The sequence below is a fragment of the Melospiza melodia genome, chromosome 17, assembly GCF_035770615.1.
Source record: "Melospiza melodia melodia isolate bMelMel2 chromosome 17, bMelMel2.pri, whole genome shotgun sequence".
NCBI classification, from domain to species: Eukaryota; Metazoa; Chordata; class Aves; order Passeriformes; family Passerellidae; genus Melospiza; species Melospiza melodia.
In genome coordinates, this window is record NC_086210.1 from 11361138 (window position 1) to 11373474 (window position 12337).

General features: G+C 46.5%; 1 protein-coding gene across 1 annotated transcript; it reads left to right on the plus strand.

Moving 5' to 3' along the window:
* Nucleotides 1-323: 323 nt before the first annotated feature.
* LOC134425998 (olfactory receptor 14J1-like) lies at nt 324-2458 on the plus strand. The gene is made up of 2 exons (XM_063170992.1): nt 324-421; nt 1503-2458. The coding sequence occupies exon 2, from the start codon at nt 1526-1528 to the stop codon at nt 2456-2458; it is 933 nt and encodes a 310-aa protein (XP_063027062.1). The 5' UTR covers nt 324-421; nt 1503-1525.
* The last annotated feature ends 9879 nt before the right edge of the window (nt 2459-12337 follow it).

The following is a 12337-nucleotide window of genomic DNA, read 5'->3' on the forward strand; positions in this document are numbered from 1 at the left end:
GCAGAATATGAGCAGTCATTATAAAAAGTGAAGGCAAAGAAGCCTTTGCACCTACTCTAATGGGTTTACCCAGGAATGTGTAACTAGGGAAACTGAATCTCCTATTGGATGTTCCTGTTAAATATCCTAATTATCAACCTTAATAAATTGTTGAAATCAGGAGGTGGGTGTGCCCCTTCCCACTGGGACACCTGGAAGCTTCCAATAAGTGTCTGATTTTTACTTTACTTTACTGTTCTAACACTGCTGCAAGGTTGTTTTTTTTTTTTTTTTTTGGATTATAGACAACAGGGGGATGAGAGAAACAGAACAGGAATTGTAATCCCAGAATCACAGAACATTCTGAGTTGAAAGGGACACAGAGGATCATCAAAGGAATGTTTGAACATTTACACAGACTCCAGAACTGTGACTTAAGCTGGTCAGTATCTCTGCTGGGAGCCTCCCAAAGGCCCTCAGCCACTCCTCAGCCCTGGGCAGCAGCAGCATCCCCTTTGCAGGGCCCAGCAGGGCTCTCCTGAGCTGCCCTTGCCCAGCTGCACACAGAGCCTGCCCCAGCCAGGGCCCTGCACACAGGCAGGTTTCTGTAGGGCCCCGGCCAGGGCACACAGGCTGGGATGGGCTCTGTGAGCGCTGGCAGGGACAAGGCTCCTCTCAGGAGGGAATGTCCAGGCCCAGGGAGATGCTCAGGGAAGGAGAGGGGGCTGAAGAGAGCAGCGCTGGGGGCAGGATGAGGGCACTGTTGGTGTGTGGGAGGTGCCGGGCACAGGTGGGCACAGGAACACTGTCCTGAGTGCCCGGCTGTCTCTGCCCTGCCCTCTCAGGCACAGCACTACAATATCTTCTCTTGGTTCTGCCCTGCCCTGATATTGTCACTGTTATCTGCTGTTCTCAGGGAGGCTCTGGCATTTGCAGCAGCTGAGTCAGGCACTGCCCTTGGCATTCCTGCCAGGCAGGTGTGTGTCTATGGGAATGGGGTGTCCAAGCTTCCCTGGCACCTGTGGGGCTGTGGGCAAAGCAGTCCATGGGAAAGGGGAATGAGCTGAGGCCCCTCCCTGAGATCCCATCATGGGCACAGCCAGGGATCTCCTCGCTGTGCCCTTCCAAGCTCTGAGCTGCCCTCCTGGGTGCAAATCTGTGCCAGAGCCTCTGGGAGTTGCCTGAATGTCCCATGGGGAACTGCAGAGGTGCCACAGCTGAGGAAATGCTGTTGGGTTTGCCAAGGGAGCCGTGAGTGTCCTTGGCACAAGGGGGGGCTGAGACCTTTCCCAGAGACCTTGAGAGAGGGTGAGACATTCAGGGATCCTCTGATCTGGGAAGGGGCTGGTTTATCCCAGGGTGACCTGGGAGTGTGACTGTGCTCTGATTGCAGACAAAGGTTCCCCCCAGAGCAGGAAGGGGGGTGAGTGAGTCCCAGCTGTAGGGACAGTCTACAGGGAATGGCCCAGGTTTGGCTCCAAGCAGCCTCTCCTGACCTATCACTGTCCTTTCTCCATGAACAGGTCCCCAAGTGCAGCCCCAGCAAATGTCCAACAGCAGCTCCATCAGACACTTCCTCCTGCTGGCATTGGCAGACACGCGGCAGCTGCAGCTCCTGCACTTCTGCTTCTTGCTGGGCATCTCCCTGGCTGCCCTCCTGGGCAACGGCCTCATCATCAGCGCCGTAGCCTGCAGCCACCACGTGCACACACCCATGTTCTTCTTCCTGCTCAACCTGGCCCTCAGCGACCTGGGCTCCATCTGCACCTCTTTCCCCAAAGCCATGCATAATTCCCTCTGGGACACCAGGAACATCTCCTACACAGGATGTGCTGCACAGCTCTTTTTCTTTCTGTTCTTCATCTCAGCAGAGTTTTTCCTCCTGACCATCATGTGCTATGACCGCTACGTGTCCATCTGTAAAGCCCTGCACTACGAGACCCTCCTGGGCAGCAGAGCTTGTGCCCACATGGCAGCAGCTGCCTGGGCCAGTGCCTTTCTCCATGCTCTGCTACTCATGGCCTATACATTTTCTTTGCCCCTGTGCCATGGCAATGCCCTGGGACAGTTCTTCTGTGAAATCCCACAGATTCTTAAGCTGTCCTGCTCACAGTCCAAACTGAGGAAACTGGGGCTCATTGTTGGTAGTTCCTGTTTAGGTTTGGGTTGTTTTGTGTTCATTGTTTTCTCCTATGTGCAGATCTTCAGGGTTGTGCTGAGGATCCCCTCTGAGCAGGGACAGCACAAAGCCTTTTCCACCTGCCTCCCTCACCTGGCTGTGATCTCCATGTTCCTCAGCACTATTGTCTTTGCTCACCTGAAGCCCCCCTCAGTCTCGTCCCCATCCCTGGATCTGGCCCTTTCAGTTCTGTACTCGGTGGTGCCTCCAGCCCTGAACCCGCTCATCTACAGCCTGAGGAACCAGGAGCTCAAGGCTGCAGTGTGGAGACTGATGGCTGGATGCATTCAGGAACATTAAAATGCTGGCAAATTTCTGCCAATGACTTCTACTAAAAGACATCTTTCATACTTCTTGTTGCTTTGGTTGTGGTTTGTTCTTTTTTTCCTTTGTATTAGTTTTTCATATTGTCCACAAAGGAATGTCATTGTTTTTGCCATTTCTCATTTTGTTTCTCTCCAACTTCCCTGTGGCCAGAGACTGTGTCAATGAGGGGCTGCGCTCTTGTGGCTTTAAAGGAACTAAAGGATCTCCCAGCCAAGTTTTTTTGCATAGATGCCCTTTTGTTCCCTTCTCTGGAGCTGCAGCAGCAATGTCTGGGTGCAGAGCTGGGGGCAGATCAGTGTTGGCACAGCAGCTCTGCTCCTGCTGGCCCCACCATTCCTGATCCAGCCCAGGAGCCATTGGCCTTCTTGGCCACCTGGGCAGACTGCTGCCTCATGTCCAGCCTGCTGTCCATCAGTCCCTGCAGGTCCCTGTCTGCCTGGCTGCTGTCCAGCCATTCTGTCCCCAGCCTGTAGTACTGCAGGTGTTGTTGTGGCCAAAGTGCAGGACTCGGCACTTGGTCTTTTTAAACCTCACCTTGTTGGATTCACCCCCTAGATCCACCTGTCCAGGTCCCTGTGCAGAGCCCTCCTATGCTCCCACAGAATCAACACTCACACCCACCTTGGTGTCATCTGCAAAGATGTCCTTGATTCCATGAGGCCTCTCATTGTCACAATGGCCTCCTTGTTACACCAGGCCCTGCACTGTCACACTGGCCTCCTGGGTTCCATAGGGCCCCAATATTTGACAATGGACTCCTTGGTTCCATGGGGCTTCACAGTGTCACAATGTTCTCATTGGTGCCACAGTTTCACAGTGGCCCCTTGGTTCCATGGGGCCCCAGAGTGTCACAATGGCCCCATGGTTGTTTTGCGGAGAAAAGAAGAAACCTCACAACTTTGTAAAAGTTGTAAAGCTCGGTATGCTTTTATTACGACGTGTGCTGGACGCAAGTCCCCCAAAAAGGCATGCGTACCTCTGAAAATCTCGGGTCTTCTTTTATCCCCCTTCCAAATGCATATGCATACAGTTTCACAATAAGTTTATACATATTCATTCCACGTGACATTTAGCACCAGTTCTTCTTTATCAAAGGAATTTCTAAGTCGAGGGCAAATCGACCTTGTGGTCTTTTCTGTTTTTCTTTCTCTGTCTCCTTGCTGTCTCGGCATGCGAGTTTTTCCTTCAGCTTTGGCCTCACAGACTTTTCACCTTTCTTCACCTAATTCAGAATGGATCTTTACTCTGTCTCATTCCCCCCCTTTCCTAGGAAATAAGTAAATTCTTTTACTTAATGAAAACCTTCATGACAGTAAGTGTCTTTTAGTGCTTCACCATGTACGTTTGACAAAGATGTTAGTACAGCTATTCGTTGTAGCATTCTCCAGTTCCAAATTAACAATATCATAGATAATCCTAATCTTATCCCAACTAATATTAGTAAAACTACAATGGGGTGGCACAACTTATTAAAGATTCCATTTTCAGTTGGTGACCACCCAAAGATCACATCTCACCAGTGATGATCTATATTTTGTTTTATTCTTTGTAGAACTCTGGTTATCTCCTTTGTATCATGTTGGACAGTAATTAAGGTTTTCTTTCCACTTCCTTGGATTCCTTTCAAGGCTTCCAATAGGTCTTGCTGCTTAATTAATTGTTTTACCAATGTAAGGTTCATCCCACTAGGGGTAGGTGGTAGTCTGTGATACATTGTGTAATTGCCTTAAATCAGCTGGTGGGATGTTACTGGTACCAAATACGAAAAATCACACCCAATAATCTTAACAAAATTACAAATACAGAGATTAGAATGGTTTCTACTAGACAGAATAACATCATTGCTATCAATTTGTAGAGCAGCACAAGCAGTTCCCAAGCATACCCTTTTCCAGTATATACGAGCACAGTTCTCTGGTCAGTGACTGGATGAATTTCAAAGTGACAAATACTCTGTTCAGTGTCCAAACACACATCCTGAGCATTAATAGTATTGCTTTCACAAATGAATCCCATCTCTTCTCTGGTAATGCAGGATTCCAAGTTTACTGTCTGCCACTTTCCATTCGTCTTTCGTGCCCACACTCTATGTTCTGAAGGATAGAGTATTGTTTTTTCATGGTTTAATCCTAGAGCAACGATGGGATGGATAACATAAACAGTGGCATTATGTATGGTAAGCACAAAGGCAGTTGCCACATTAGAAACAGGATCATAGGTGAAATTCACCATAGTCCGCCAGGATTGAAACTTCCTTTCAAAATCAATTGCATTATCCCACACAATTTTCCGAATTTCAGCTGGAAAATTACCTTCACCCCTTTCCCATATGATCAGAGCTGCTGTTGCTTGTATCCATAACTGTGCTTGTATACAACTGAAAGCTAAAGACACATTATCTTGAACTGTACTAAGTGCTTCTACTATCCGCTTGTGGTCTTGGTCCCCGGCCTTTTCATACTTCCTTACTTTGGCAGTACTTTTGAAATCTGTCACTGGCTAGTTCCTAATGCCAATAGAGATTACTATAAAGGCTGCTTCAATTTTGTTAGGCTACCTGCTGCAGTGGCCAGTTTATTCATCAGTATTTCTGCATCAATTCCATTTAAAACTCCTAATCTTGTCCCTAATATGCCAGTTAGATGTTTGTTATGGGGAACAGGAACTGCTTTCTGTCATTGACCATCCCTCCCTGCCAGAGGGATGTGCTGGGCTCACACGGCAAATTCAGACACACTTCACAAGTGTATCTGACAGAGGTCTAGGTCATATTTGAGGCAGATGTTTGTTCTGAAATGTAGAGACCTCAGGGAATCTCCTTCCCCCTCCAAAGCACCTGATTTCCCAGATGTGTGGCAAGCAGGAATGTCTCTCCTGGTCTACAAAACCTCACCCACCTTGCCCCTAGCTTCAGGTCCAAGCCTCAAGTAAATAATGAAGGGGAAATCTGAGAGAAGAGCCTAAATTCATTGCAGTGCCTCAGAAGAAACTGGGATCAGGTTTCTGCTACCTGAAACACTCAGCACAAAAGTGATGCACAAAATCCTACAGCCTGCTGCTGAGCTCTGAGGGGGGGGGTCTCTCTCTCTACCTCTTTTAAGCAGAATCCAACCGCCTCAGACTGGGACAATCACTGATCCAAATCTCAGTAGGAAAAGGGATAGCTATAAATAAAGAAAATCACCTTCCTTGCTTGGGTTAATTCACCACCTGCAGTTCAGCACCCTTTACCAGCCATTGCCTGAGTGTTCAGCCAACCAGCTTGGAAAATGACCGAAGGAAACTGATTTCTTGGTGTTCCTGGTTTTAGGCACCAGGAGAGCTGGCTCCTTCCTTTCTTGTTCTGCTCCTGAGATATGCCTGTTTTTGTAACCATGTTGTCCAGCCCTCAAAGGAAGTTTTTAGGAAGGAGGAGCAGGCTGGTTGGATTTTTGAGATGTTAATTTGCATTATCAACTCCACACATTTGAGAGACCATTCTGGATTGAATAATAGCTGTTGTTCAGTCACATTCTTTACTACGTTAGGTTCAAGTTTGGAGCTTGGGTAGAGTCTGAACTAGTATGGGGTGTATAAGGCCCTGATGTGGTAAAAGGTGCAGTGTCTGCTTTGAATTTAAATGAAAGTCTGATAGCAACTCGAGCTCAAAGGCAGGTCACTTCTACAGGCTGTATCAAGGTGAAATTACACCAACAGTCTGATTCACTTAGGTTATCACAGACTTCCTGGTGTTCATATACACCAGGGGAGGTTCAGACACTAATTACATCTGGTCTCTCATAAGCCATCCTATTGATGACCCAGCACTTTTACTTTTATTTCTTCTCCTCAGATTCCTTGAAGTGTCCACAGTTCCTGTTCCTGCCATTCCTGCTCCTCACATATCTGATTCTCATGGATTACTACAGTAGATACAGTTAAATCTTGTATCTCAGAAGGTTTTCTCATGGATCCAGTATACTGATTAAATGCCAGGGACCAAGGCCATTCAGCATTGCTTTGGGTAGATGTACTCTCTAGTCCTAAAACTTCAGTTATAATTCCACACAAAACAATTCTGCAAACTAAAATATGAGCTACTCCTGACCACAATGTACTCATTTTGCCCGAGTAAGTTTTAGTCTCAGCTCATTGTCTCCTGGCGTCACTCCTCAAGGGGTTTCTGGGCCTTCTTCACCCAAGAGTGATGGATCCAGGCATTCTGCTCCTTGATTTTGATTGCAGTGAAGGTGGTGAGAAGTACTTGCAGGGGTCTCTCCCACTGTGGTTCCGAAGTCTTCCCTGTAAGAGACTTAACATATACATCATCCCCAGGCTATCTAACTCCCTGCTCCAGATGGCTACTAATCTGTTGCACTATTTTGGAAATGAAATGTGATTCTTTATCTGAGGATATCGTGGCTGGAACTCTGAAGCGTGGTATTATTTCTTGTAAAAATAATCTGGTCACCTCTTGAGCTTTGACAGTTCTGGTGGGGAATGTTTCTGGCCACCCTGAAAATGTATCTATTAATACCAGTTAATACTGATACCCCCCTTTCCTTGGGAGTTCTGAAAAGTTGATTTGCTACTGCTGTACAGGCCCATGGCCTCTCCCAGTCTGAGTGAATTTTGGCCCGGGGGGGTATTTTGAGGTTAGTCTGGAGGCAAGGATCACATTATCAGCTCACCTGAGTGATAGTGGCATATAAATTCCTGACAACGATACAATGATTCTTTCAATCAGATGTGTGTTCTAGAAAGCCTGTGGAAATTATTACTTCAAAGTCAACACTTCATTTCAATGCACTCTATATCACTCGCAACCTTGGTCATTTCTAGAAAGGAGCCACACTCTATAAAAGGCTTTTAAGTAGTTAGGCCCTAGTGTGTTTTCTAGTGCCCTTCTTTCACTAGTAACCACGAAAATGGGAAGGGATTACTAGCTCTCTTTCAATGGTAGCCCACCCCTTGCAGTTGTACGTCTCTTTTGATTAGTAGTATTGTATTATGGCTTACCTTCGAGGAAAATCTGTACCTCACCCTTTACTGCTTTCTTTGCCTCTCCATCCGCCAGCTCATTTCTTTCCTCCAATTTTAAGCTCACTCTCTGGTGTGCCTTAATATGCCCTTAATATGCCTTTTCAGGTAGCTGAACTGCTTCCAGCAGCTGGATTGTCTCTTCTTTCCCTGTGAGGTCAGCAGTCCCCTCTCCTTCCAGATGGCTCCATGTGCATGCATGACTCCGAATGCCTTTTGCTCTTTCTAAGGCATGGGTCAATGCATTTATCTCAGCATTCTGTGCAGAGGTACCTGTTGGTAAGGGTCCAGACTCTATTACCTCTCTGCAGGGAGTCACTGTGTAGTTTGCAATGTCGCTTTCCACTGGCAATGTAGCTGCTCCTGTCAGTGAACCAGGCCTCTGCATTCGTCCAGAGGAGTGTCTTTTAAGTCTGGGCGGCTGGAGTAGGTAGCTTCAATGGTCTCTAGGCAATCATGGTGTACTGCTTCTCCTTAATTTCCACTGAGAAAGGAAGCTGGGTTGACATGATTAGTCACTACCATCTCTACATCATCTTGCTCTACCATGATGGCCTGGTATTTCAGAAACCTCTGTGGTGAAAGCCAGTGGACACCCTTTACTTCCAGTACTGCGGACACTGTGTGGGACACTAGCACAGTCATTTTTGTCCCAGGGTAAACTTGCGTGCCTCTTGAATATTCAGCACAACTGCTGCTACAGCTCTGAGGCAACCTGGCCATCCTTTGGCTGTTGCATCTAGTTGCTTAGAGAAGTAAGCAACTACCCTCTGGTATGGACCCAAGTCTTGAGCCAATATTCCCAGGGCAATTCCTTGCGTGGAAAAATAGAAAGAATGCTTTACTTACATCTGGAAGTTTCAAAGCTGGAGCCGACATGAGGGCACTCTCTAGCTGGTGAAAGGCCCGTGTGGCGTCTCTTGTCCACTGGAGATCTCAGTTTCCATTGGCGATAAGAGCATAGAGGGGTCTGGAGAACAGTCCATAATTATAAACCCACAGCTGGCACTACCTTGCCATGCCTAAGAAGGTTCAGAGTTCCTTCGTTGTCTGGAGTTTCAAGGTTTGGCATATGGCTTCCCTGCCTTAAAGTCTGCTGCTCAGCACTCACTTCTTACCCCAGGTAGATTACCTTCTGTTTCACTACCTGTGCCTTTTTCTTTGTGACTCTGCGTCCTTGGAGTCCTAGGAAATTCAAAAGGCTTACCGTCCAGGCTTCTCTTGCTTCCCTCGTCTGAGTGGCTGCTAGAAGATCGTCCACATACTGAAACAGCCTCCTTTCCTCTTGTGGATCTTCCCGGGACTCTGGGTCTTTGCAAGCTCTTCTCCAATTGGAGTGGTGAATCTTGAAGCCTTCAGGCACATGGACTATGTGAGCTTGTGTTTGAATGCAAAAATTTTCTGGCTGGCTTCGTGGATAGGGAGGCAAAAGGAGGCATCTCTTGGGCCTAAAACAGTGAACCAGGTTAGCTCAGGTGTTAAACAAGTTAGTAAAGTATATGGATTTGCTACCACAGGGTATAAATTCTGTGTTATCTTATTGACAGCCCTTAATCCAGTACTATCAGTTATTGGGCTGATTCCTTCCTTATCTTCCTTTTGAGGGTACTACTCAGTTCTCACTAGTTGTGTTCTTTCCTTAAGCTTGATGCTCATGGGGGAGCATCTTTCACTCTCCCTGGTACAGCAGAGGCCCATACCCTTGAAAACACTTATTTACTTATTCTAATATCTCCTTACTAATGTCTTTAATTTCAGTGTCTGTTAATGTTAAGCCTAACCTCTTTATATCATTTGCCTCCAGAGTAACCTTTCTCATTTGAGAATGTTTAGCAAATTGAGCGAATTGTACAAAAGCTTCTAGGTACACATAGTACACATGTTACTTTAAAGGTTTGCACCAGTATGCCTTCTCAGACTGGCCAGTTGTTCATTCCCCACACTACAACATAAACATTCTCCACAGGTACTAAAGCTTTATTAAAACTGAATATATGGCCCTTGTGTCGACAAAAATTCTTCCCTTTTGGGGAGGTCATCTTTACCCTTCCTCCCTTACCTTGGGAGGAGCCTTTAGCAAATCATATGTACTCATTTTGTGAACTGTGATTGCTTTGCATTTCAGCATGATAATCCTTGCCTGATTTCATACGTTGCTATCTTATGCTGCATGCTGAACAACATGTTTGATTTGCTTTCTATTTGCCTTGTTTTCCTTTTTCAAGGGCCAAGACCAGAGGGCGGTCTAATCTCACAGTCTCTTTGCCATTCTGGGTGATTTCTTAAAACAAAAAGACATATTAGCATGCAAAAAAAAACTCTATCCCATTTATCTTCCTATTTGAAAACAGTACTAACAGCAATGAAGTATTATAAATCTTTTTATTTTCTGAGCTGCTCTTACTGGCAACCTCCTCCCAGTGAGCCCCCCCAAAAGGGGCTAATTTAGGAACCTGTTTGCGTTTGCTCTGGTCTGTTCTCATTATTTATTTCTCCCTGCCCTATCTCGCTTCCACTCAAACCTCTTTTCACAGACCTTCACAGTAGTTTCTCAGTTTTCCTCCTACACACACACAGCTCCAGGTGGCAGGTATCAGATGTGATTCCCACACACAAGCTCTAAGACCTTAAATTCTGAATCCGCTTGACCAGAAACCTCTAATTTACACTCGGGGCAAGTGCCCTGACATTTATTAGAACAGCAAAACAGCAATACCAGTGTTTCTCATAAACACTGCACTGCAATAATAACTGCACCTCCAGCTTTTGCCCACAGGCCATTCCCGTGTTCCCTGGGGAGACGGGGCAGCCAGAGCTGTCCCTGTGCCCAGGGGACAGCCACTGTCACCTCACACAGCATGCTAATCAAAAACGTGACATAGACACTGTGTTCTGATCAAACAAAATATCAGTCTTTTCTAGTTCTCTTCTTGCACAATCTAATTAAGCCCGGTGTCTACTTACACTTGTTTTACTGCTTTGCACAAAGCCTGTGCTAGTCACAGCCGAAACTCTGATATGCCCACAGACACAAACACTCGCACCCGCACCCCCCCCTTTATCTCAAATTCGCTAGAACCAAGGCTTGAATTGCTGTGAGGGGGGGAATTCTTGGAATTCCTTTAACTCTATCGTAATTAAGCATAAATCACCGTACTATAGTTCTCCTATGTAAAATGCCACTCTTGTTGCAACAAAATCTTAAAATCTCCACAAACACTACTATACAATCTGAGAATCAAATTACCACAATGCAGCGGAAGAAAATCTCCACACAAACCACTGGGAAAGGGCATATCTCTCAAAGTGCTCGCTTTTCTCAACACAACACAGCATACCATAATTCAGCATTTACTCACATCAATTTTCTTGGACACAATCAAAATAACAGCATACAGTCTAGAGATCAAAATCAAACATCCAAGGCAAAGGAACTCTCTGAGCTCATACTCATGGTTAAAATGTACCAGATCTACACAAATCACTACATTTAAACACGATAAGTACCATCACTGACATTCTTCCACTCGCTTCTCTGCGGGGCACTTCTGTCCCTGCCCCCGCAGCCTGCTGCAGCCGGCGCCTCAGGCCTCACTCGGCTGCTTCAAACACGGGTAGTACTGACCCCCCCCGCGCTGTAGATTTATTCTCTTTTATACACCATACACTTATACACTTGCACGATTAGAAACACAGTGCACTGACCACACAATGTACACATTAACCATACAGCAACACAGTGTCCGGACATCACACACACGGGCTCAACAGTTCTGCTCTATCAGAACTATGAACCCCCAACACACATACACGGCTTCACCCGGCTCACCCCCAGAACCGCTTGCGGTCTGCTCTATCAGAACGATGAACCCCATCTCTAATACAGCTGCTCTATCAGCTGAACCCAGACGTCTCTGGGTGGTTTACTCCCTTGCTCTCCTTTCCCTCCCCCAGGGGCCCCTCAGTACATACCGTATTTTCCTCCGCAGGCCAGCAGGTCCTTGTCTGTCCTCACAGGTGGCAAGTTGAGACGAGCGGAGCCCCACCAGGAAAAAAAATCCTAGGGCGCGCCTTGGAGGTCCATCTATCCCCCCTGCCCCTGCGGGGACAGAGAACTCCCTACCTGGCTCGCCATAATGTTTTGCGGAGAAAAGAAGAAACCTCACAACTTCGTAAAAGTTGTAAAGCCCAGTATGCTTTTATTACGACGCACGCTGGACGCAAGTCCCCCAACAAGGCATGCATGCCTCTGAAGATCTTGGGTCTTCTTTTATCCCCCTTCCAAATGCATATGCATACAGTTTCACAATAAGTTCATACATATTCATTCTGTGTGACATTTAGCACCAGTTCTTCTTTATCAAAGGAATTTCTAAGTCGGGGGCAAATTGACCTTGTGGTCTTTTCTGTTTTTCTTTCTCTGTCTCCTTGCTGTCTCGGCATGCGAGTTCTTCCTTCAGCTTTGGCCTCACAGACTTTTCACCTCTCTTAGACACTTCACCTAATTCAGAATGGATCTTTACTCTGTCTCAGTACATTGTGCTGCTTTTGCTTTTTGCTTTGCTCTTGCTTCTGCTTTGCTCCTGCTTTACCCTTGCTTTTTGCTTCTGCTCATTAGTTAGTTTAGTTAAGCAGTCCAAATTTTTCCCTGGACTGTTTCTCCTTTCCCTTTTTTGAACCTACTCAAACCTGCTCTGGACTGGGACCTAGGAACACCAAGAGTTTGCACCTTGTGGCTGCAGCAGCTGCCCCAGCACCAGACGGACTGAGAACAGAGCGACCACCCCTCGAGAGAGACTTTCTGTATTGGTCATCTTTTTCAGAGTGGTGAAA

What these genes read in the sequence shown, in the direction of transcription:
- LOC134425998 (XM_063170992.1), top strand. Translation starts at nt 1,526, where the DNA reads ATGTCCAACAGCAGCTCCATCAGACACTTCCTCCTGCTGGCATTGGCA.